Below are 26,860 nucleotides of genomic sequence, written 5' to 3'. Positions count from 1 at the left end.
ATTAAGTTAGAATCAAGTTGGTTTTTTTTCTTTCCTTTTTCTTTTTTAAACTCATTTCATCTTTACATCACTCCTCCTAGCATGCAAGAATCCTAAGTAAGGGGTTAATAAAATGTAATCATTTATGAGTTCATCAAATAGCCAGGTCTACTTTGCCCATGTCACTAAAATGTAGACAAATTACAAATATATGAGAACAGGTCCAACAAGGGCTTTAGCTGGATTACTAGAATTATTTAACTTTTAATATTTTTAAAATTATGGGCAGGGACCAAATATTTCTGTTATGAGACAAAGACCGCCCCCCCCGCCACACACACACACACACAGAAACAACAAACTTGCACAATAGACACTGAAAGCAGCCAGAATGCCATACAAGCCTCATGATAATTTAGGATTTCCTTTAGTTTTAAGATGTGCCTTGAATTATAAACAACAAAAACAATGACCAAAACCCCCCCAAAAACACAGGAGAAAAGCAACACAGAAATGACTGCTGAGTTCAGAAGGGACACTTACGCCCTGTACACCTCTTCCAGTGCTCTTGTCCCACTGTCAGCAGCTCTTTAACTCCGTCATCCATTGCTTTGGTGAACCTACCGACTGCATCGCATTTCTGTTCTCTGTGGCATTTGGAAAAAGCAAAAACAAAAAGCAGTTTAACAGATACGTTACGCTAACTTTAAACACAATACTGAAATGTTTAGTAGTGTCAGCTAGGTCTTAATCAGAGAAATAAATTAATCCCTTGAAATCTCTGCCATTTCACTAAGGCCAGAATTCCCCTCTTCAGATACAGGTATTTTTCATTCTATTTTCCCTCACTCTTTTAAACATGTGGTACTGGACTATCATTCTCACTATAGCTAGTTACCTTAAATTTAAAAAAAAAAAAAAAGTCTACTAGCTAAATATCCTCCCCAATGAGATCAAACAGTAACAGAACAGCAAAACAGCAAAATCCAATTTGAGGAAAATGCATCCCTAGAGTACTTAACACAAATACATGGACCCCACATTGACAGGAAATTAGATGTTAGAACAACAGAATTATCAAAATTCATACAACAATGAACAAATACAGAGAAAATACTTGTTCCAGATATTTTAATAAAAGTCTAAAATAGGTGAATAAAAATTAATATAGCAGTTCTTCTAGGGAAATATATATGCATAATTTCATATTATATTGACAATACCATTGTGTTCAGTTGTGTTACAGAGAGTAAATAAAAAAAAAAAAAAAATCAGTGATGCTCAAAAGAGAATTCTGCATTAGTATGTGCTTTTTTACCCCTCTAAGCATGTTTTCATGCAGCTATCAAAGCTTTCCATTTACACAGCACTGCATACACAGCAGTGCTCTGTGAGCTGTAGAAAAGAAAACTAGACATATATTTTCTAATTTTCAACGAGCATTATTGAAACTGCATCAGATCTTACCAATGCTCTCAGTGAAAGCCTGCACGAGACAGCTCTCTCAGCGAGGCAACTCTAAGTGACTTCCCAGAGCTAGGGCAGCAGTTCCAGCCATGGCCCAACCACCCAGAGGCTCCCACCTCCCCACCAACACCTCCTTCCTCAGCTGGAAACCCTACCCAAAGAATTACTTGCACAGAAACAGAACCTGAGCTTTTCAAGAGGCCCTTGTTTTACTCCAGTTTTCCCAGTAGCAAACCATCCTTTTTAATTTTCTGTATGTCATACTTTACGGTATCATAATCACAAAAAAGTTCATAAACCAGCACAGGGGTTACTATCCTTTGATCAAAACCAGGATGACACAGGACTGCCAGAGCACTAGCAAAAGTGTTTCAGTGAAGAGCATCTTTTCATTGAAGAACCTAAGAACTACTGAACAAGCTGGTTTGTCCACCTACAGGAGTAATGGCTTTCAAGACTATGTTCACACATGGTTTTTTTTAACAGCACCCTGTGACGTTCCCAGGCACTAGCATGGTGTGGATGTCTGAGGTGTTACAGCCACCCCTGCAATGCCTGGGGACAGGCCCCCAGAACCGCCCCAGGCTGCCAGCCCCAGCCCAGGAGCCAATACCCTCTGGGGAGCGTTCCCCACAGGCTGCTTGCCTGTCCCCTGTTTGGGGACCAACTATTCTGCAGAACACATCCTGGCTGTTCCCTGCCAGGGTTCTGTATGTAATACAGACTCTCTCTCCTGCACCCTATGCATAAAACCATCCCTCTGGTTCACCCGTTTGGCTTTTATACCGCTGGGATATATAAGACACATCACTTAAGAAAAGCAGACAAGTTTGAAATCCTCATGTTCAAAGCAGAAGTGACCTAAAAAGGTCCATCTTTTTCACTAGTACAGAACTGCTACCACATGGCTATTATAGACATCTTAATATGCATCGCTTGGATAAAACCTATGCTGGGTTATTTCCAGGTGTAGGTACACTACTGCTTTGCCACTATAAACATTTCAACCAGTTTATCCACAGTTTCAGACGCAAAACATCATCCAAGTTTCCACGTTCTACAACAGCAAGCAAAACATGCCATGCATACTACATATCATCTAAGAAAAATAATTAAGCCTAAAGGAGTAAAATAAAGGCTGCAGAGTAAATCCAGTGTTTCACTCTATGAAACCCAAAGGTCTACCACCAAGAGAACTATACATAAAAAAAGTGTATATATATAACATATACATATATAAAATAAATATATCCATTTGCACTTCCAGAAGGATATACGAAAAATGTAGTAACCCATTTAAAATGAAATTTGATAATTTAAGTCACTTTTAATTTTTAATAGCTTTCCATGGATTCCAGATTTTAGAATCATATTGTGTGTGCATTGTATACAAGTATTTTACAGAAACATTGTTTTCCTTGATGGTCCACCTACAGTTATCCTAAGCTACTTGGTAAGTCTGGCACACCTTGGAACCGTTCAAAATTGAAGGATTAAAAATCAAAATATACTTCGATAGCAATATAAAACATAACTCCATAGGATATGCCAGTACTCTGTCTCATCAACTAGCTTTGCATAAATCTTTTTAGGATGAGTATTCAGCCACTGAAGTCAAAGAGACATCATATGTAGTCCCACCAAGTTTTGGAGGGGTTGATATGAAGATCTCACATTCAAACAATTTTTCAGCTCTGCCTTGACGAGTACCTCTTCGAATCCATGAATATATGTGCACTCTTACTATTCTAGTTTTATATTAGCTCGGTATCTGTATATCCAGATGCATAATGTCCATGCAAAAAGAAACCACCTTACATTTCTACCATGTCCAAGTCAGGAGCTTCTGGTTCCATTGTAGAAAAGATCAGGACTCCTACAGTTTCATCTTTTTCTGCCTTCCGCTTTCCAGTTTTCCACTCCTTGAAGGAAGTTGGGGAAAGAGGGGTGGGGAGGAAGACAAAGTTTGACCACCACTGTTCATGCATCAAGCATTTACAAGAACAGTTGACCAACAGACCACCCATAAACTAAAACCTTTTAAATGAAAGTTTCAGTGGGGCCAAGTTTTCTTAGAGTTTCTCTCCCTCTTCTTTGTGCACTTTGTTTTCTAGATGCTAGGGTAAAAAGAACCTTCTAGTATTTTACTGAAATACAGCGTAAGAGCAATTATATTCAGCTGTCTCCACAGATGTGATAGTGTTGATATCACAGTCTACTGAAGAAGATCATGAGACTATTATGCAATTGCCATACTAAGTTCTTAGTTGGAACAGATAAAAAGGTTAAAAATTCCACATGTATTGCAACATCTGTTCTGTTTATAGCAGTCCATAAGTTAGAAGAACTTCTAAGAACTGCTGACTAGCTAGCACAATTATAAAACTCTCCACTGGCCATCCAAATAGCACTTCACTAGGACTGCTATGTACTATGTTATTAAGCCTCTACTTACAGGATCACAGAATAATTCTGGTTGGAAGTGACCTCAGGAGGTTTGTAGTCCAACCTCCTACTCAAAACTGGTCAGCTGTGACCTTAGTTACTAAGGGCTTTATCCAGTCTCGTCTTAAAAATTTCCAAGGATCATTTATTTCTTCAGCAAAATCTATGTGTATTTAGAAGTATGACTATTTTGAGGAAAAAACAGCAGTTTTCCTGTTTATTTCCTCATCGGTAGATACCCAAATTAGTAACAGAGCTGCAGTTCAGTCATGAAGAAACAACTATTTACTGGAGGTGAAGATATTAAAACCTCTTAAAAAAGCATAAGATAATGCGTGGGGGGACAGACATGGGAATAAAAAAGGGCGGGTTACATCAGTTAAGACTGCAGCATAATGCTATTACAACTCATTCCAGTGAAAACCTGGGTGGAGGTAAATACAATACAGGGTCAGACACCTCCAAGATCTCCTACAAAGTAGCTTTTGTTAACAAAGCAGTACCACAGTACTGCTACAAACCTCAGTAACAGAGACAGATCAGGGCAACAGCCAAAAGAGTTGTTGTATACGTTCCTATTCTGCTGGAAGACACTAACTGTCCTTAAAAGACTGGCAACAAAGCTACTTTAAAAATGTTCCATTTCTGTTGGAACAGCACATAGCCTTTCACACAAGCAATTTTATGCCTCATTTTAATCAAGCAGCGAAGTTAGTTAGTGAAGGCAGCAGCTTTCAGCTCGACACTACTGCCCGTGGTGAAGAGGAGACAAGTGAGAAGGCTGCAAAGCTGAACTCTGAGTTTGAAGGGGGTGGGGGGGAGCAATTCCTCAATCTCAGTCTGTGTGTAAAGTTTATTTCCTACCTTCTCGTCTCGGAAATTGAGAAATTGCTGGAAAACTTCACTTTCTGAGACAACAGGATGGCGACACATCCTCGTCATCCAAGCCTGCAGTCTCTCCATACGCATTTTGATAAATTCTTCTTCAAAGCGCCCTGTTATACATTGAATGGCAGTTGTTACATTTCTACTCTAGTACCCTTGGATTTTTTCTTTTCTTCTCCCCCCCATTTTTTTTTTTAATTAAAACAGAATCCCTAATTCATCGGCCGAGTTTGTAACCATTTAATTACTCAGAACTTACAAGAAGGAAACATTATGCTGACAAATCAGAAGAACCTTAAATTTCAGTATATTGGTTACTGACCAAGACTACTCTTCCTTTTAAAGATAGCCAGGAAATATTAGAACACCATAATACCCACCCACAATTCAAATAATTTGGGGGGGGGGGGAATAAAAGATTAACAAACTTTCAGATGGAAAAATTACATATTCAGATGACCCACGAGAGAAGCTAAACACAGGCTCAGAATGCAAACATTTTTCCGATACAGTCGAGTAAATCCTTGGTCAACATAAGGCTCAAAAACACTGGACAAAAAGGAACTACTTACTTTCCAAATTGGCATGTCCTAGATAACAAAGCATTTTTAAATTGGAGTGCTCAGATACGAATAGCGGATTTAAAAAAGCAGTACCTCCCATAAACATATTTCCATATAGGTAAAGGAATGTGTTGGAAAAAAAAAACTTTAAAAAAAAATCTCAGTAAGTCATACGTATAAACCAGTTAGAATACATACACGTAAGGCTAACTCATTTTTTCAGTAGTTAAGAGATTTTAACACAAACTATATAAATCCCCTATTGTGGAAAAGACATTCTATAACCTGCAGTAATACCTTGTTCCACCGTTAATCTATACTGAAATCTACACAGCATCCCTGCCAGCATATGGAATGCAAGGCAACAGGAACAGTAACATTTGGAAGTTATGTGCTGGTCATTAGGCATATCATCACCAGCAACATCATGATCCTGAGCAAAGTCAGTCTTTGACACTGTAAAGTGTCTTGCTTGCCAAGACTAATGGACAGAAATATTTTTCTTGACAGAAATACTTTTCTAGACAGTCTTCAGAAAGAAGACTCCTAAACACAATGAAAAATAAGCTCAGAGTTTCCCCATAATGTTTCAAAAAAAAAAAAAAAAAGAGAGAAAAAGAGGCAGGGGGGGGGGTTTTTTTGGTTGGTTTTTTTTTTGTGGTTGTTGGTTTGGTTTGTGGGTTGGTTTTTTTTATGAGACAAGTTATCCTCTCCCACAGACTCTGGAAGACACAGGCAAGGTTTAACTGCGATGACAAACTCTTGAGTCTTTTAAAATACAGTTACAATAAAATGCAGAGATCACAAGGGTCTTCAGGTTTCCTTTTAGTCCACATGCACATGTTTAAGCAAAAATACTGGTGAATTCTAAACATGAGACTAAGGAAACGGGAGGAAGTCACTTCCTCACTTTTCAGTTTCCTCGGCATTTATCCCAGCATCTGCATCAATGCTTAGCTTTCTTCAAGCACAGCAGAGCTGCTGCATTTTCAGTGATGCCCACAGCCACATGGTTGGCGACATGCCGGCTGTTGTATGTTTGGTTTTGGCTGGTTGTCTTAAAAGCTGTATAAAAAAATATTACCAGAAAGCACACAAGTGGAAATAGGCACAAGTAAAGCCTTTTCCTCAAATACAGGTATCCATTCTTTTCTTCACGTGCTCTCAAGCACACCCTTGTAGAAAGGAAGCCAGACACTACTGAAAATGCACAGGCATTGCCGTATTTGATTGCACTGACTGAACTCATGAGCATTTAAAGGGCCCAATCCCACTTTTCTTGAAGTCAGAACAAAAGATTTCGGTAAGATTCAGAGAGTTTGGTCAAGCTGAACTGACATTGAACTAGAGCCAAATGTTATACAAATGAAAGATGCTTTCTAAGTCAAGTGTGAAATCAAGCAACACGAGAAACAGCTGCAACATTTTACTTGTCAGCAAAAACCAAAAACAAAAACAAAAACAGTTTGTCAGGGGATGCTCCCTTTCCTTTGGGAGCTTTGCTTCAAAGCTCCTAGAAGATAACACATTTACAATCAAATGCAAAAGAAAAGGAAAACAAACAAACAGAAACCAACAAAAAAACAAAACAACAACAACACCCCAAAGCCAACCTACACCCACACACACATTTCTCCAGGGAGTCAGCAAATATGGAACATAAGTAGTTATCTCTTCTCTTCAATAATAAATATTCTCTTCTGTAGTAACCAGGGTTTTCTTGTTTGTTTTTAATTTTTTTTTTTTTTTAATCACTGGACTAGTAAACCTGAGTTGTGAAATGATGCTCTTAATGTTGGTATTTTATTATCACAAGGCCATCACAAGTCATCATAAGTTTTGCATGATGAAAGGTTGGGGTTTGTTTGACACCTTCTTTTAAAATAATGAGAAAAACAAACAGCAAGAAATAAGTGAACCTTGTGAAAAAGTGATCTCCTTATTTCCTGTCCCATGAATTCACAACTGGGAATAATTACCTGTTACTTGCTTGTCTGGAAGAGATGGGATTGGAATGGCTAATCCAAATTTAACCAGGAGACGCTCATACAACCAGTCAAAGTGCTTGTATCTGTGGTTGACAGACCGATTAGTGTTCTGTAAAAGAAACACAACTCTGAATTTTGACAGGCATCTACAGATAGTGACATGAAACAAGTGTGACCAGAATAGTAAATACATGGAATGTAAATAAAATTTATGATTTAGAGCCTTGAATCTGTAATTACAGAAGAACTTAAATGCTAAAACAAAGTAACTCTTTGAGGAAAAAAGTATGACAACTACCACTTAGTCTTACAAGCCTGTTACCAAGTGACACGAACTGCATTATTTGTCTGTACAAATGACTCATATTTGTGAGAGAGAAGATCCTGTTTCAGATCTACTTACAGTGCAGGTCAGCTGATATTCAATGTAACTCTTGAGACCATACATTTTCGACCCTTTTTTGGGATCTGCCACAACACAGTCAAATGTAGAGGTAGGATAAACCCACATGGGGCCATAATCCCCAATCTGTAAGAAATTGCAAATATTATCTTTAAATACATCGTGTTGTACTAGCTGCAAACAAGGAGACAAATACTTTCTCTCTTCACTTGAGAGCTTCCATTGATTTCAGCAAGAGCCTGATAGTCAAGAAATAGAGGCATTTCTCACAACCAGAGATGACTGACCACAGTTGTATTTATCTTGTAATATCTGTTATGAAATTAAAAAAAAAAAAAAATCTATACTCTGTATTTTACAGTTTTTCCCTAATAGCGAAGTAGTTGTGAATTCTAGGGAATAACTCCTTCAACCACATTTCACTAGAATTGCATATATCTAGAAAGAGTTTGGTTTTTAGATCAGAAGATGACCTGACTATCATGACTGAATATTGCAAGCTTTTATGAACGTAGCTCCTATGTATTAGATGACTATCTAGATAATTAATAGGCAGTGTAATGCATTTGCTCTGCCTCCCAATCCCAAAAAGGCTTATTTTCATGATCACAAGTAATGCAGATCTGGGGGGGGGTGGAATGGACACACACACAAATCAGCACACTTAGAAGAAAGAAGGAGTTAAGACTTGACCCTGAAAAATCCCTCAGCGATATACAATGCTGAAAGTTGTCTACCTCAACTTTAAAATACTTAAGTGGTACACAGTTTTATTATGACAGTTCTATTTCTAATTATATGTTCAGTATCAGTGTCTTCTGACCCAAATACATACAGCAACCCTGACAATAAAAGTTAAGATGGGGAAAAAGGGAAGAGTGGGGAGGAACTAAACAAAAAAACTCCACACCAAACAAAAACCCCAAACCAAAAAAACCCAATCCCAAAACAAACCACACCACCCACACACAAAAACCACACACACATCCCTAACTTACAATTATGGGAATTTTCTCTTTGGGTTTTGCTAGCTGCTTTGCCAACAGATACTGTTCCATCCCAGGTTTTGCAAATCCAGGAAATCTAACAATAAAACAAAGTGGTAGGTTTATTCTGTATTTTACTTCCTCTGAAGAATTGACATATGCAGAATTACCTGCCACTATAGGAAAAAACCTCTAGTATTTCCCAAGTTTAGAAAAGAATTGATGTGTATTATTTAAACAACCAACAATTTGACCTGAAAGTGCTGAAAAAGTTTTACCTCCTGACCTCCAGCTTTTATTTGTGTAATGCAGGTCGCTTCTTCCAAGGCTAAGTTGCTATTTGTGCTCTGCAGCCCATCAAGCAAACATAACAGGAGGACACAAAGTAATATCTGCCACTCCACGGCCGTCCACCCTCTCTGGAAATGCGCACACACACACACTCATGCACACCGTCCTGCCGTTTCAGATGAGACTTCAATCATTTGAAAGAACAACAAACTGCAGATTTACCAAGTGCTTCTAAACATGAGTTACGTTAAATAATTCATCCACCAATTAGAAAGAAAACCACACAAAAATAATTGTAAAGTCAGTGTAAAAAGTCTTACAAAAAGCAAATGGTGGTTCTCTTTCTCATTAGGAAGATACTTAGCCCTTCAAGTACTGCCTGCTTGCAGAAACACCAGGAGTAAATTAGGACTTACTTCACAGACAAATAACACGCTTAAACAAGGTATGTTTATGCTGGTTATACTAAATGGGTTTGCAACAAGTAGATGCCACAATGATGCAGAAGTACTGTTGCAAAACTGGACAAAGCCTCTGCTGATGAACAAAGTCAACTGCCTCTGCATACTAGTTGTTAATTTTAGTTACCTACCCAAGGATACCATTATTCTACAATTCTTTTCCACTCTGCTTTCATCCACTTCAAGATTACCACACAGTAGCTTCTCAGAGTAACAGTAGTTTTTGAATAAACACTAAGCTGTAACATAAGATAATGCTAGTATAATCCTGACAAAGCTTCATGCTATTCTAAGGTTTTTTTAATCTAAAAATCAAGCTTTCTGTGGCTCAAGAATCAACCTGGGTGATGCACAGACACACAAGAGCAGAACTTTTCCCCACTTCTTTGCAACTCAAATTGCTCACAAACTCTGGGATAGCATGTCTGATCAGTCTCACTGTATGGACAAGCCACCCATTACCTTTTATTTTCACTAAGCAGACATAGTGTTAAAGACAGTTAAATTTTAAAGACCAGAAATTCAGACCTTGCAAGTGTCATTTGACTATATAACATGTCCAAAAATTATACAGCTTTGTCATGTACTTTCAGGCTTTCATGGATCTGCATTGTCTGATTGCACAGGGAGAATGCTGAGCTACAAATGCATCTCAACTTTTACCCTACAACTGTAATATCTACATTGCATATTTCAAGAAGGTTGAATGGCCACACATTTACACATCTTGACAAATTCCAATTCTCTTCAATATATACACATTTGCCCCGCATTTTCCATTACTTGTTAAGTGGTAACTTCATAGCAGCTGCACGAGAATTTCCACGCTGGACCCCCCCAGGCTCTGATGCCTCAGCCTCCTTGTAACCAAGATAAGATGGTGAAGTTGATTTTGGGTCATCCCAGTCATCATCCCAATCATCGTCATCAGCAGCTGCAGGAGGGGGCAGAGGGGGAGGGAAAGGAGAAAGTTAAACATTTTCTCTTTAAAAGCAGAAGCAGCTACCTCAGCACTCCTACGCAAGTAATCAACAAGGTAAATACAGAAGGCTGAACTAGCTCTTAATATTTTGTGATTCCTCCTTAATTACCACCATCCTCACCAAATACAACCTGCAAAACTCTACACTAGAAATTCATTGAGGGCAAGTGTGTGTGGGGGGGTGAGGAGACAAGAAAAAGAAAGGAGAGATGCTGGCATGTTAAGATGAATTCAATAGTGTTCCATATTCACAGACTCCAAGTTAGCATTCCCTAGTTATGAGTTCTCCTCTTAATTTAGACCTTTACTACAAAAAGGTAGAGGAATCTTCTGGAAAGCTAGCCACATCCTAAAATTAAGGATTTAAGATATGACTTCTTCACAGGCCTGAGGGCACAAATTCAAGGGTGTTTAAGTTCCAGTTATGCAAGCTCAACAACAGGTCTGAGAATAGATTATGTATGCACAAGACTTCGGCTTGCCAGATTGCCATACAAGTTTGAGGTGTCTGTTACTGTGGATCTGATTTTTTAAAAAAAAAAAAAAACAAAACAAAACAAACCCTATTATTTTCATGTCCATTTATCCACGTGGCAATATGCTACTAGGAAGCCATTTGAGGTGTCTGTTACTGTGGATCTGATTTTTTAAAAAAAAAAAAAAAACAAAACAAAACAAACCCTATTATTTTCATGTCCATTTATCCACGTGGCAATATGCTACTAGGAAGCCAGTCTTGGTTGTTTTTTTTTTTTCCCAGTAATCCATGTTCTATAGTTATGAAAGATTAAGTAATTCTTACCTCTATTGTTCACCAACTCTAATGTATTCAAAAATATATATTAGCACACCTGGTCCTTGATATGCCTGTGGATGACCAAATGCTGCTGCTGTCTCCCAGTTATTTGAAGCACTGTTTCTCTGGCCAGCTGCATTTTCAGGTTTTGTCACCCAGCTGTCAACAGCATTTCCATTATCCCAGTTCCCAGACTTCCCAACGTTCCAGCTGGACCAAGGATCACTGGCATTGTTTGCCTATATTGTATAAAGACAAAAGTAAAGAAGAAATGAGCAATGACCATGTAGTTTCTTCTTGAAGTTTTTGATCATAGCTGATAGGCTATGGGTTTGCATTCAGCACTGCACTTGTTCTATTTAGGAGCAGCTGCCAAATCCTATGTTCCCAACTACACAACTCTTAAATGCAGTAAGCACCTGGAAGAACTGATCAGCTTTCCGGCAATGTGACACCAACACATACTAATAAGAGTGTTACATCTCCTCAGGGAAATTAAAATATTTGCTCCGTCCGTGTTAGGAAGCACTCTTACCCATGGTAATTATTTTACACCAACACCATAAGTATGGTGCATGTGAACTATTAATTACATAAAGCCATGGGTTAACTAGCACATTTAAAAGAGAAACGCAAAAGTCAAGGATTAGGTTTTTTCAAATACTTATTTTATCAAGCTCAGATTAGTGGCTTTACTAAAAGCAAATCATAAATTGCGCACCCACACCATCACGCTTGGCATGACAGTTAGGGAGTAAGGGCCAGCAACCTGTTCAGCTTCCCTGTCAGAGCTTAACTCATTCACACTGAGGATGAGAGAAGGAAACAAACATCTGCCAGGGAACAGTCTGGCATTTCCCTGTAGACCTACTCTCTCAGCATAAGCTCCTGGTGAAAGTAATCACACATACCCTTCTGCTGATGCTGCTGTGGAGGTGGAAACCTCAGTGAGAGTGTAGAGCAGACATGTCTTTAACTATTGCATCAATTTGTCAAGTTCCTCTCTCAGTAAGTTGGATTAATAGCTTAGCATCCTGCTCAGCTCCTTGATTTTAACACTACACCTTGAAAAAGCATTGACTAGTTAAGTGCAGTCTACTCCAGACACTTAGTGCAGAGACTAGCTGGCAGAAAGGAAAAAACCCCACACACCCAAAGTGTAGGAGGAAGGAGGAGAAAGGGAAGGAAAGCAAACAAAGCCTACAAAGCTTGTCTTGTTCAGCAGAGGGAGAAACTGAGTTTTGTAAAAGGAAGTCTCAAAACCTACAGAAGCCAGTGCATTATTTTTATCATGAAGCAGCATATCAAAGAAGGGATGCCTAATATAAATGAATTGCTATTAGACTGTAACATTTACATGAGTCTTAGAACATTTGCCAGTACAGAAAAAATTAATAAAGCTCCCAAAAAGCCAAATTATTCCCTGCAAAAGTGTTGAATAAGTTTGTTTCTTACACAAAATACACAAAAAAGGTACCACTACTCAACTCTCCATTTTTCATTAAAAATCCTCTCCTTTCATTTCAACTTCTGAGATACTACTTAAGAATAAGAGGCCTTGCTTTAGTTTTTCCTAAAATAAAGTCATCTGACAGATTTCACAGACACTATCAAACCTCTGAGACTTGAAAGCACTGTTGATAGCGTGTAACACCTGTTCCTTAGGTACAGAATCCCCAGGATCTGGAAATTAAGATCAAGCCCCCAAGCGGGGAGGAAATCACCATTCAGAAGACTCACAAGAGTCAGTGGGTCTCTAGGAACTGATGGAGTCAAAGAGATTATGTGAACAACTTCTATATTCATAGTTTGGGAGATTTGTTTTTTTTTTTTGAGGATGAAACTGATGCAAGAATATTATTCCCTAAGGGAGCAATATCGTTGAGGTCTACCCAGTTCTTGGCTAGCTGATCCACAGTGCAACTCTCAGCAATTACAAACAAGCTGCTGGTAGCTTATACTAGACTGCTCTTCCTATGATGTTCACCTGATAGGAGTTTATGTAAAGAGGAAAAAAACATACATCATTCAGAGTTTGTCATCTTTGCTAAAGTAAAACACATATGCTGGGGCCCAACCATATGGGAAACCATGCCTGCTCCTAACATAACTTAGAGCACCTAGAAAAAGAATAGTTTGCATAATATTCATTTGCATATACTTCTGCAACATATGTTGTGCTGATCACCAGCAAATGAAAGCCCAGAAGTGGGATGATTGCCAAAAGGCTGAGTAAAGTTTTCCTCTTCTCTGCAGTTCATGTGAAATGTGGTACATGAGTGGGTGGCAAAAAACCTGAAAATCTGCTGCAAAACAAGAGGGAGGCAATAATATTAACACTGGGTACACTACTAAAGAATGACTGTCAAGAGCAATCGTCACCAAACTTGCAGACAGTCGCTGATATACCCTGAATGCTGTACAGCAAGGGGAAATGGTTTAAATTGCCCTCTTAGATGTCTTATCTCTATGTACCTACATGGAAGCACTATTCAAATCAGAAAATTTTACTTCTGAGGTGTCCAAGAAAGCTTTGGAGTAAGCTCTTGCCCCTAGGTGTATCACCCAGGCTATAAAAGGGGTGGGATATGCTATTGCCGCTCAGCTCCTTTCAGCCAAAGGGTCCACATTTCTTTCCAAGGCACTGGGGAAGGAGGCAAGAGATGGGTTAGGAATGTATATATAGACAACACCTCTCAAAGAGCATTTACATGTCTCCTTTCATCTTTCTTCAAACGTTTGCCTACGTACACACACACTGTGGACACTTTTAAGTGGTAGCCAAAAATCAGTAAACATGGAAAAGGGTTCAGGAATCAGGCCTGCCATCCTCAAGGCCCCATAGCACCATGGAGGACCAAGTAAAGACACAGCATTTATTAAAAGGGTAATCTCAGCTCTACTCAGTGGTTCTGTGGATCTCGGCAGCGGACAAATTCTGTATGAGAAGCCATTTATGCAGCTTACCTCTGGCTGAATAAACCCTAATTAAGCCAGCAAGTATTTTCTAAGTGATTAAATTGCATGTTCTCACACCTTCAGTTTTCCATAACTGAAATTGATAATCCTCTGATCTCTCTTTAGTTGGCACAAAAAAAGATGAAGAATTCTTGTAAGAAGCTGTTATTTAGTCAATATAACTTGATACAGCACACCTAACATTGAAGTATGCACACAATCTCAAATGCAAACGCACAAAAAGAAATGCCACACCACACATAACTAAGAAACTCATCAACCTTCAAATGAAGCATTGCATCTCCTTGCTTCTCAAGGTAACATCAAACAAGTACACTGAGAATAAATTCAAGGATAACTCCTTAAAGGCACCTGATTTTCTCTTTTGTGGACTATTATGGACTTGCTCACTCCTACTGTTCCAGGAGAAAAAACACCACAAAATGCTATCTGGGGAACAGACAACAGAGGGAACACAGAGTCCTCCATTAAGGGCAGATTCAAACTCACTATAGAAACAGATCATTACTGGTGGGGGGCTGGGGACAAGTCTAGTACAGTTTTAAAGATCTAATTATAGTTGAATGAGAAAGAATTCCACCACAACAGGAAAATCCTCAGCTTGAGGGTAGAATGTCAGTATCTTTACCAAATTAATCATGAATTAAATAGTACGACAGTGAAGCTAAGCTAAGTCACTGAGGCGTTTCTCTGCCCTGGCTAAAAATCTTTTTTTGACCTCTTGAACAACTAACTTGTTCCTGGCAGACTCGTTCCTCATATTGACGGATGCTCCTGATGGATGAACAGATCCATTCCACAACTGACGGACAAAAGCCAAAACAAAGATGATGTTCAGATGCTAAAACTAAGTTCAGTACCTGAAAAGATCTCAGTAACTGCCATCAAAAATGAGGACTTCCAACTGTAAGAAATACACCTTGAAATCTACTCGGAGACAAAAGCCATGCTGAAGCAGTGCGTAGAGAAAGTAAGTCTGATCAGACCAAGTGAAGTCCAGGACAGTCAAAGCTGCAGTGAGAACTGTTAAACTCTTGAAGAGGGCTGAGGAGAGACAGACAGCACAGAGGAATGGCACAAAATACAAGAAAAGTCATGGTGGCTCAGCTGAATAGCTCACAGGAATGAACATACCTCTCCAGTTTTATAGCTGCTTTAGTTACTTGCATGGAGACAAAGCCTTAGGCATACTCAGACATTACACTAAACTCAAGTTCTTTGGATAACAGCCTCTGAGTAGATACAGGAAAAAAAGTGAATATAGACAGTCACCCTAAAAATCAAGCTTTTTCCTCCAGGAGGGAATGTGAAGGGCTAAAAGCCTACTCTGCAGCAACCACAGAACTGCATTCACTGTGCTGTATTGACCATAGAGCAAGTGCGCACATTAGCAGATACTTTAGTCACTGCCATGCCCATGGTATTTTATGCCCAAGCTTTCTTCCTGGTAAATCATTACCTTAGCATTGCGGTCCTGGGCACTTCTTTCACTCCTGAAGGAAGGCCCTCTTTTCTATTGTACAATTTAAACACGTTTTCTCCTGAGAAAAAATCCTCTAGGAAAAGCATGAGTGGAGATGGGCTAGACTTTAAGAGATAGCCAGCCTTACAGATTCACATACTAGAATGTTCCTGTGGATAAATACATGAAAGCAACAGGAGAGAGGACCTCCAGAAGCAGCTAACAAGGAGGCAGTAGCAATGCTGTCCAAGGAACCCATTTGTTCCTCAGCTGCTCCTGTCATCTCGCTTCCTTCCAGCGGAAATCATCATTCAGCACCTCCACTTCCAGCCCCATTGCACCCTTCATAAAGTAGTCACTGCAAAGGAGCTGGCCTTTGCCTGCTCACAGGCTGCATGCAGCCGAGGCACACTCACTGGACACTTCTTGCTTTCAGCAGGAAAAAAAACAAACCACCAGTGGAAGAACAGAGTTACTACCAAAGTGGACTAGACGCCGCATGGCTTCTGCACAAAGCAGGCAGAGGATTTCCATCTATTAACTCCTGATTCAGCTCAAAAAAAAGCCATCTTTGAATTACAGAATGGTCTTTTAGAAAGATACATAACTTAGACTTGAGTAAAGAATAATCAGTGATGGGACGAGGGGAGGGAGAACACACATCTGTTGTCACCCTCACTGCTTAAAGGAAATGATTTTAAGTTTGCTCAGTTTCAACTTTCAGCCACTAAAAATCTTGTAGACATTTATTAAATTGAGTGCTCTCAGACTTCTGTTTGTTACCCACACCTGCACATGTAAATGGCAATCAAGACACCTCTTTATAGCCTTGTCTTCTCTTCAGCTGATTTCAATCTCTAATGATTTCTTCTTGAAACACAGATGAGAAATTTCAGGCAGTTTTCCACTCACAGCAATGCCAGAAACAGAAGAAAGACTCCCTGTTCCTCTCTGCTGTTCTCTAGACATCCCAGGATCAGGCTACAGAGATTAAACAGGGCTTTATCCTTCCTTTTTGGGAAAAGCACTCTGTATTTTTGTTTGGGAACAGGGGACAGGGGTTTCCCTTGTTGGCTTTTTTTTTGGAAGAGGAAGAGTTGGAGACTATTACCAGCTAAGGCTTTCCAGTTTACCACTTTCAATGGCAAATGCCACTGATTCCACCTTAAAATAAGAAGTGCTCAGTGAACAATAAACAACAACAACAAAATTTCAAATCTGAAAGGGAACTATATACTGCAGTAAGCCCCCTGCTGTGGTGAAGGGGATCGTTCAACACATGCATGCCACTGCCACTCTAAGTGTGCAAGTAAGTCGGAACACTCATAGGAGACCTGACAAGACTGTCACGGTTAGAAAATTAAAATATTCTTTATAGTAGTCAATGCCAAGCTACGAGACCACAAGGCTACCTCACAAATAAAGAAGTCAAATGAAAATGATGCTACAAGAAAAAGAGCATTCAAACACTGCAAATTGTGGAAAACTATTTCAATAGTCAGATTTTGCCTGAGGGTATGGGTACAGACCACGGGTGAGAAGTGATCACAGTACTACAGTTTAACAACAACTTGCTGCCTGAGCCTTTACATTTCACTGGAACACCCACAAGAAAAAAGCTCAACAGCTCCATAATTTGTACAATCACTATCATATGTTGGACAGTTATTTTTTAATATGTGAATGTGATTTATTTCAAAGCAAGCAAGCCACCATTGCTCATACTGTATGGGAGTCACTGCCTGGTACTCTGGTTAAACAAGAACTGGTCAAATTACTGTCACAGGTCTGAATGCAATATTGCGATTGAGACTGGGTGGTGGGGGAAAAGAGTTACTTTCAAATTACATGTAGCAATGGAGAATCTGTAACAGGAACTAGAAGTTACTAATCATGAAAGCCAAACTAGCATAAAACACTCTGGGTATTTTTTATTTTTATTTTTTACTTCTGAACATTTCTAACCCACTAGTTTTGCTTATATTTCTTTTTAGGTATCTTTTGCACTATGCCCTTCTAGACGTGACTTACGCATAGAGACAACTTTACACTTAATCTTACAAACATGCATTTATGCAGAGTTAAGGTTTATTAGTCAAGGAAGCACTAATTTCCAAAATCCATAAGTAACTGTAACTTCCAAGGTGAATGTACATGCGTATTTTATAAGGTAATTTAGCATAGTGGTTTAACAAGACAAACTGGACTCAAGCAAACATGAGTGAGTCACATTTCCCATGACAATACTTCTACTTTACTGCACACACAGCAACGTCAGAGAATGGAAATGCTGTTACAGGAATGCAATAACATGCATGTCAAAATTTCCACAGAAGTAGAATAGTGTACTCTTAATAAAAGCACTATATTTATTTTCTTTATCTTCGCATTTATTGCTGCTCATAGAAGTTCAGGGCACGGGAAGTTATGGTATGCAAATTTAACAATGACAATTTGCCTTTCCAGCACTAAGTTGCAAAGAGTAGAAAAGATATGAAGTAAATCTCTAGGAATAGCTGCTTTAGTGTCCTCCTTATGCATGTTCAACAACTTATGTCTACACACGAAGTAACTTAAGAGTTGCCTCAGCTCCTGCTCACCAAACTAGGTGTTTTCACTACTATTTAGTCATCCTGCCTATACAGAAGTCCCACAGCTTTCTGAAGGGAAAGGGTTTTCTACACATAAGACAGTCCATTTATTCTCACATCCTTCAACAATTGTATAGCAGCTTATCTTTCTTCTACTGAGACAGAAACTATTCTGAGTTATTTCACACTCACCACTGGATAAAACAATACAGACATGAGAGGTTTCTGTTGGTTGCTTCCTGTACCTACCCCTGGGCCCTTGCTGTTCTGCCCACAACATAACTGAAGACACAAAACACGGATTCACCGAGGTCACACTGGAATTGACTGACAAATCTGCAATTCACAAAATGCGAACTCTCAAGATACTTCTTTTATCCAGAAGTAAGAAGAGCTGTAGAGTCATCTTCATACAGAAGTAGACTTGGCAGTGATTAGAGAATCAGTGTCAAGAAAAGGGAACAAACTCCTCTACAAATGCAGCTTACGGTTAGCTACAAGAACTATTTCTGTGTCTTGAATACACATCTACAGCTCCTACGTCAACATAGCTGGTGACCACTTCCACCCTGAAACAGACAGGCAGTACTCCACTTTCATTTATACATATTTTTAATACCAGTTTTCTATCCTCCAGAGAGCGAGCAAGCATGGAAAAAAAACCCACCAGACGCTAGACTAACCTCTAGAGGGAAGGGAGGAGAAACCATACAGACTAAAATACATAGTATACTGAAATTTATAGCATTTCTATCCTGCGTTGAAACACGCATGTTACACAGGCTGTACATAGCTGGACTACACTATGGCTAATTGTACATACAGTTTGTTTACAGGCCACTAATAAGCCTATTGTACGGTTTAGCTTCTTAATAAGGAGACCTAGTTTGGGTTGATATCATTCAGATTTAGATTAAATAACTCAGATAAACACTATTGTTAAAATGTAAAGTTCATATTTGTTCACAACTCTTAGAACATTTTAAGTTAGGTGAATGACAAACCACCACAAGCTGTGGTTTAGAATGGAGAGAGAGATCATCACTGTTAAAACAGAAGTTTCTGAACCTGGAAGACATGCAAAATAAATCTAAGTACGTCTGTGACTTGAGAAGCACTAGTCTTGATTGCAAAAAAAACCCCAAACAGTTGGAGGAGAGTACTCAGAATGAATTTTACATTAATGCTTGTATTTCTAGACATACTTTAATTATGAGGGGTCCAAATGCCACCAAGCTAACAATCTCTGTCAACTGCAATGAGAAACACTATTTAAAGTGTGAAACAGGATATCCATTGTTGCTACTGCCCTTGGAAGCAACTTGGCATCAAAGAAATACTACAAGAGAACAATATACCACTCGTTTTTCATCAGAAATGAGAAATTTTGTGTTCAGTGTATTTCAAGATGTTTATTTGGTTTAACCTGCCATAATTTATATTAATTTCAGTACCATTATTGCCAGTGTCATTCTAATACCAGAAGAGTTTACAGGTAATTTGCTTTAATATATATATGCAATTCTAACAAGTAGAAAAAACGTAAGTGCCAATGTACTTACTGGTTGTTCCAAATGACTGTTTAAAATTAGCAACCTGCATTGCTGCTCAGAACAGCACATTGACAGAGAAGAAACATTTCTCGTTTCGCTCTGTCCAAGGTCAAAACAGCACGAGATCCATAGAAAAGCCATGCAACACCCTCCATCTTTGTCAGCTAAGGGTTACTTAAATTGTACTTTTGGTGAATAATTTTTAAAGGCTTTTTAGACATTAAACCACAAATGTTATGGGCAAATGTAACATTAAATTCTCCTATCTGGTTTTCTTCTGAGTGTAAAAATAGTCACCTTGAGTCATTTTTTCTCCCTTGTTTGTGTACAATTAGCTTCATTGCTTCCCCTGATTGCTTTCATCTCCCCAATGTCGTCTACTGGTAGCTCTTTAAAAGAGCAGCTGCAAGCTTTACCAAGGCAGCTATTGCCAGGACACTACTGATGGAAGGAATGAGTTGGAGAAGAGTGAACTGCCGAAGGTCATGTGGAATTCTTCTCTCCTCCTTAGGAAGCATCTCTGTGCCCCTTTTCTGTCACATTACATCTGTGGCAAACCCAGGTAAGGTACAACACCAAAGTGTTGTTGTAGTCACTGTACCTTTCTCCGTGAAGAAAAAGAAGTAAGAGCAGCTGCTTTTAGTTATTGCTTAGTTATTACTTTTCAGGAGATTTACTGAACAACAAAAAACCTTCTTGGAAAAGGACAGACAGGGAGCAGAGCAATGTTTGAGCTGATGATGTTTTCTTAAGCCCAAAAAGTTATGGATTCCAGAGTAGGAAACCAAAAGCCTCTTGTCTGCCTGGAAAGCAAAAAGGGATGGGTGTAGGCAGAGGGAGGAAGTAAGTTCTATTTTTGAGAGAGAGAGAAATATGCATGCATAGAAACTGATCTGGGAAAACTGTAATGACTTAGGGTTCTCTATTACATGCAGCATTGCTACTCTAAGAAAAGCAGTCATCCCCTCAGACTTATCGGGGCATATGCAGATATGCCAGCAAAAACATACTGTATAAAGCTAAAAAATAATTTTAAGCCCTGTCAGAAGCACATTGCCATTTGAGATACCTAACCACTTCAGAACTTAGAAAATAGAACTATAGACATGAAGTTTGCATTCAAACGTAACTGGTTGTACTGGCTGAGATAGAGTTCATTTTCTTCAAAGTAGCTAGTACAGGGCTATGCTTTGGATTTGTGACCAAAACAGCGTTGATAACACTGAGGTGGTTTAGTTATTGCTGAGTAGTGCTTGCACAACGTCAAGGCCTTCTCTGCTTCTCACTTTGCTCCTCCACCGAGTAGGCTGGGAGGGGACACAGCTGGGACAGCTGACCCCAACTTACCAAAGGGATATTCCATACCATATAACATCATTCTCAGCAATAAGCACTATGAGGAAGTGCTCATACATCATTCTCAGCAATAAGCACTATGAGGAAGGAGGAGGAATGGGTGATGTTCAGAGTCATGGCATTTGTCTTCCCAAGTAATTGCTAAGCATGATGGAATTCTGCTTTTTTGGGGACAGTTAAACACCAGCCTGTCAATGGGAAGTAGTGAATTAATTCCTTATTTTGCTTCGCTTGCAAGCACAGCTTTTGCTTTACCTATTAAACTGTCTTTATCCCAACCCACAAGTTCCCACACTGTTACCCTTCTGATTGTCTCCTCCATTCCAGTGGCGGGGAATGAGTGAGCAGCTGGACAGGCCTCAGCTGCCAGCCAGGGTTAAACTACACCACGGTGGTTTAACTGATCTCTTAAGAAAACAAAAATACCCCATACTCATACATTTCAACACAACCAGATCTATTATTTTTAATAAGGCTTGGTACTAAAAGACTATGCAACAACCTGGTTTTTGTTTACTGTTAGAAGACTGAAAGGAATTTTAAGAATTAAAACGCGTTTTGACTTATTGAAACTGGGGGGTGGGGGTGCTGTGTAATTACGTGTATGTTAAAGTGATTTAGTACTTACAGAAGGTAATTTCTTCAATAAAGTAGTAGCAAGAAAAATCCCAAAACATCCCATTTATTTAGAAGTGCTTTTCTAAAGTCTTCTTGTAATGAACTTGTACCCCACCATGTTACTAAGAAATACAATAAATAGCATAAAATGTCAGCATTCAGGAATGCTGCCATTTCTTATTCAGTCCACCAGACTACATCTATGAACATTTTAGTTCCCTCTACTATGCCACGTCCAGCATTGATTCTCTTTACATTGACACCTAATTCGTTGTTTTTCTTTGCTCTCCATAGCCTGAACACACAAGTTTCATTTAAGATGAAGTGCTTTGTATATTGACCCAGTCACTCATTAAGGCACTTGAAAAGAGTAAGTCAGTTGCTTGCGAGCTCAATCCAAAGTGCCTGAGCGAACTCATGTTGAACAATGTAAATGTTATCATAACCAAATGCAAAGTAATACATCTAGGAAGAAGGGTCATACCCGTAAAGTAGAAGATCATATTCTTATAAGCAGTGGCTTTAAAAGAGAAGCCAGTATGCAGGGAATGAGCAACTCAGTATAACATCATGATGCAATACTACAGGAATCAATGCAATCTTTCACTATATCAAGCTTTTATACACCAGAACAGCAATGTCAAATTTGTTTGACATCATGTGATGTACACATGAGCAATGCACACATTTTACAGACGAGTCACAAGATCAAAGAAACTGCAGGGAAAAAAAAAAAGGTTTTCTTAAGGGCAGGAAAAGTATCTTACACCAGACAGATAGAATTTCTTAATCAAGAGGACAATTAGCCATAGAATTTTTGCAAAAAGAAAACACCATGCACTAGAGAGCTCTCTGATCCAGGAGAAGGGCTTAACAGCTGAAAGTGGAAGTGAGACTGCTTAGTATATAAATTGAATTCCTATTAGTGATAAGCCACTGGAACAAACTACCAGATGTCTGTCAGAAGCTGAAGAAACCAGTCTTCAAATCAAGATCTGCTGTTTTTCTAGAAAGTACATAGAACTAAACTGCAGTTACTGAACTCAGTTAAAAACAAATCGAGAAAATGGAAATAACTTATGACATGAAATCCTGACCATACAACAGTATGGTTTTCCTGTTTTTTCATAGCAGGAACCAAAGATCCAAACACACCAGCCTGAGGAAGTTTGCTTCCTCTGCATTTTGCATGGCCTTGGCTGCATCCAGGTGCACACTTTTCTCCTCCCTCTCTCTTCTATTAATGTTAGCACTATAGTTTTACTGTAATACACTATGGTACACTGGTTCTTCCAACTGTCTCACACAGCATTTGAAGGATAATGGAGAGGAATAGGACACTTACAAGAACAAGGCAGTGAAATAAGATGTTCGCCTAAAGTTACTCCTTTCCAAAATTTAAGGAGAAACTGCAATTTGTACAGATTACAGGTCCAGTATACTGCTGATACTGTGTAAACTGTATTGTAAAGTGACTGTATTTTTAAACTTTTCCCTGCTCTAGAAATGCAACTTCCAAAACTAGATTACCATAGTAATTCTCTATTATTTAGGATATAATAGGTATCTTTATTCTAACCTTTCATCGTATATAGGCAAGGGCTGGGTTTTTTTTTTTTCCTTCTCCAGGCACAAGTACCTTGTGTTAAGCACAGATCAATCTCTCACAGATGCTTCTACCACCATTCAAAATATTGTATATTCATTTTGTTAGTACACAATTCTTCCCAGGTGAAATTAAGTTATATGTTTCTCTTCCTTCAGAAGAGAAACAGTATTTGGATTTGACAGCAGTAGCTGCTACAAATATTTCAAGCTTATCCAGAAATAAAGTTTGGCTAGCAACCCTATAGGAGTAAAAAAACTGGGGCAAGGCTAACAGACAGAGCAGAAGAAATGAGGTTCCCACTTCACCTTCAAAATTACTGTAAGTTTTACTGAGGGAAAATAAACCTATAATCAATGTTTTTGGCTCAGTCTGACACGAGAAACTAGTGAGGCATTTCAAGAATTCTGTGTTTAACCTAAATATTGACCTGGCATCAATTAAAAAGAATAATTAGTGATAAACAGTGAACCAGTCACAGTGAGGTCTGGAGTTCTCACTACATGTGTGATCACGGAATCACAATCCTGGCATTGTCCGGCTGAATACAAGGAAGCACAAATCAAACACTATACAGTCAATGAACTGTTTACATTCACAGTCATACAACCACCCCATGTACAGTTTTCAAGAGATCTCACTTCACGTCGAAGTCCTGTGTAGCACACTACAATTAAGAAAATTAATGACTGATATTTAACTGATCCACAAACAGGTGTGTATCCCCAGCTGCTATGAAGAAGAAAGCATTTACTTTCCAACATGCGAGACCTCTGCATGCTGCTGTTAGGAAAAGCAGATTTTGTTCCTTCTGTTGACCTGTGGACTTTGAAATGTTTTAACTGTTCCTACATGTGGGACATGCAGCAATCTGCAGACCATAATAAACAGCTTGTGTTTAAGATAATGCATGTCTACAGATATCTAACCTGAAACTAAATACTTGCTGCTTAATGAACTGACACACTGGGCAAAAAGCAATGAATAAAAGGGGGGGTGGGGAGGAATAGGAGAAAAACATTCACATTCGTGCAGCAAAACCAAAGTCAGCCTCTTCTCCAACTGTCTAGGGACAATGCACGAACTTACTTCATCTTCTTTAATCAAAAAAACAACTCTTACTCAAATTCTGAAAAAAATAAATATCCATTCACTCTGGCTCATGATGCATGGACCACCCAATTGTAGGAGACATTTAAAAAAAGTTATAGTTACTTAAAAGGTTAGCATACTAACACAAGTGACTTGAAAATAAAGTAAATTTGCTATAGTGGATTTATACAGAACTGAGACACAGGTAGTCCCAGATTTACATGACTGCAGACTGGAAAGAATAAAAATGCTCTATTTTTTAAAATGTTAGAATACTAATTTTTCCAGCAGGGACAGTAGCAGAGACATGTCATTAATATTAAACAAAAATGTTCCCGAATGGAAACACAGTTACTTTAATTAGTACTTCTATGAGGGTTTATAAATATGGTACAGCACAACCAAAGAGTACAAGTAGTTATGTCAACTGAACTTGTCATGCCCACTGTGCCTAGAAAACCTGGAGACATACCTGATTACTGCTTTTTGCAGCAGAGTTGGTCTGAGCTGTATTTGAAGAAAGGGAATCAAAAAAGGCTTGGTCAGCTAATGAGTTACCACAGCTAATTCCATCTTTTGCACCTTCGGTTATAATCTGAAATGGAAAAAGTTGCAAAAGATTTTTCATGCTTCCATTAATCAAATTATGCTGTTTATCATATATAATCATACTAACATTCATGTCACTAGATATTAAGACAGTTGCACATACCCTTTTTGAATTCAAATTGAATAGTACCTTTTACAAGAAGTTGATGTGAGAATCTAGAGGATTTACTCCCACAACAGATGGAACTGGTTTGCATTATCACAATATAACACCTAAGACTGTTGTGGCAGTGGACACCTAACTATAAATTCATTGGGGATTAACAAGGTTGTTAACATTACTGCTTGGAGACTGGGAACTCAATACTCAGAGGATCAGTTTGGAACAGCAAGTCTGGAGAGCCAAAAGCTACTAGACCATAAGCTATCCAACTGAAAACAAAAAGCCAAGGTTACATGAACAAGCATCCTCTCCTCACCCACCACTCTCCTTTTGTTTTTTTTAAATAAACAAACACAGCACTGGTGAAGGAAAGGAGAAACATGCCTTAAGATGAGGCTGCAGGAATTACAGCCAGAGTCTTAACCTAACTGGCAACCTGCAGACATACAGACACTGGGCCCTCCAACAGTGAATTGAATTTCAGCCTTTGCATTGAGACCCCCATTCCATCCCCATCCCATGCCACCAGTCCTAAAGAGCAGATCAATATATACTGAAGAGACAGCAAAGGCCCTCAGGAAAAAAATTGCTGAGTAGTCCCTGGATTTGGGATCCCATATCCTGAGCCCCAGAAATGGGGCTCCATTCCAGAGATTTATGAGCATGTGGCAAATCTGCCACAGCAACTCCAGTGTAAACTTGCATTACTCATTTCAATTCCGTATCTGTATCTTCAGAGAGGAAAACAAAACAATGATTGGATCATGAGACCCCCAAAACCAGAAGCAGGCTCAAAATAGCTCGTGTTCTGCACATCGCCAGTATTTACTACAGACAACCTCCTGTTGCATTTCTTGGGAAACCAGTAAGAAGTACAGTAGCTTTGGATGGCATGCTTGCACTGGTCTCCAAAGCCAGCCACAGTTGCTGTAAGATTATATATTTCAAGCTTTAACACTGGAAGTTTTATGTTTGAGCAATACAGTCTGATCAGCAAACCAGAGGATGGCCTTTTCAGTAGTTCTGCTTTCTTAGCGCAGAGCAGCGTAGTAGTCACTTACCTCAACGTAATCTGTTGGAACAAGTCCTCTCTCACCCTGGCTGTTTTTTCCTTCTAACCAGCCTCCACCAACATCCTAAAAGAAGTAACAATATACAAATAGTTTTGCTAGATGGCTCTCACAGCATGCTTTAAATGGCTCAGGAGGAATCACTGTCTTGCTATCAAATGCAATGTTCAAAATACAGTTACAACTGCATGACCATGAACAAACTCACTTAAATTTGCTGAAGCAGTAGATACTAATTTAAACAGAACACAGATCATGCTTGTTTCACATGGCTGTTATGGGCTTTAGATTTAACAAGCATGAGGGGGAAAAAGTTTGATTTTTAGCACTTTTGATAATTTATGAAACTACAGTCAGTTGTCTGGACACAGACTGCATCAAAACACAGCTATTAGTATACTGTTTCCAAAGCATTAATTTTATTCAACAGATTATAAAGAAACAAAGCTCAAGACATTAAGCTATTGGTAGTATCTGTAAAATCTCTGCTTCACTCACTGAAGGTGCAGAGATGTGTGATGAGCAGGAGCTATAACCCACAAGAATATTAAGGATAATCTCAAGGTTGAGAGGCA

At 38.9% G+C, this 26,860-nt stretch overlaps 1 protein-coding gene across 1 annotated transcript in view; it reads right to left on the bottom strand.

Moving 5' to 3' along the window:
* The window catches only part of SNX9 (sorting nexin 9), a 40,933-nt gene that overhangs the window by 13,802 nt on the left and 271 nt on the right, over positions 1 to 26,860 (bottom strand). Inside the window, exons 2-11 of the mRNA XM_010288473.1 lie at positions 26,277 to 26,351; positions 24,976 to 25,098; positions 11,302 to 11,485; positions 10,252 to 10,402; positions 8,729 to 8,813; positions 7,731 to 7,856; positions 7,319 to 7,436; positions 4,756 to 4,886; positions 3,265 to 3,368; positions 523 to 626 (exon numbers count right to left, since the gene is read on the bottom strand). Coding sequence (XP_010286775.1) covers positions 523 to 626; positions 3,265 to 3,368; positions 4,756 to 4,886; positions 7,319 to 7,436; positions 7,731 to 7,856; positions 8,729 to 8,813; positions 10,252 to 10,402; positions 11,302 to 11,485; positions 24,976 to 25,098; positions 26,277 to 26,351 — 1,201 coding nt within the window. The remainder of the gene's footprint in view (positions 1 to 522; positions 627 to 3,264; positions 3,369 to 4,755; positions 4,887 to 7,318; positions 7,437 to 7,730; positions 7,857 to 8,728; positions 8,814 to 10,251; positions 10,403 to 11,301; positions 11,486 to 24,975; positions 25,099 to 26,276; positions 26,352 to 26,860) is intronic.

This window comes from Phaethon lepturus, unplaced genomic scaffold, assembly GCF_000687285.1.
Source record: "Phaethon lepturus isolate BGI_N335 unplaced genomic scaffold, ASM68728v1 scaffold3226, whole genome shotgun sequence".
In the NCBI taxonomy this organism is placed as follows: domain Eukaryota; kingdom Metazoa; phylum Chordata; class Aves; order Phaethontiformes; family Phaethontidae; genus Phaethon; species Phaethon lepturus.
This window is presented reverse-complemented; position numbering and strand designations above follow the sequence as displayed.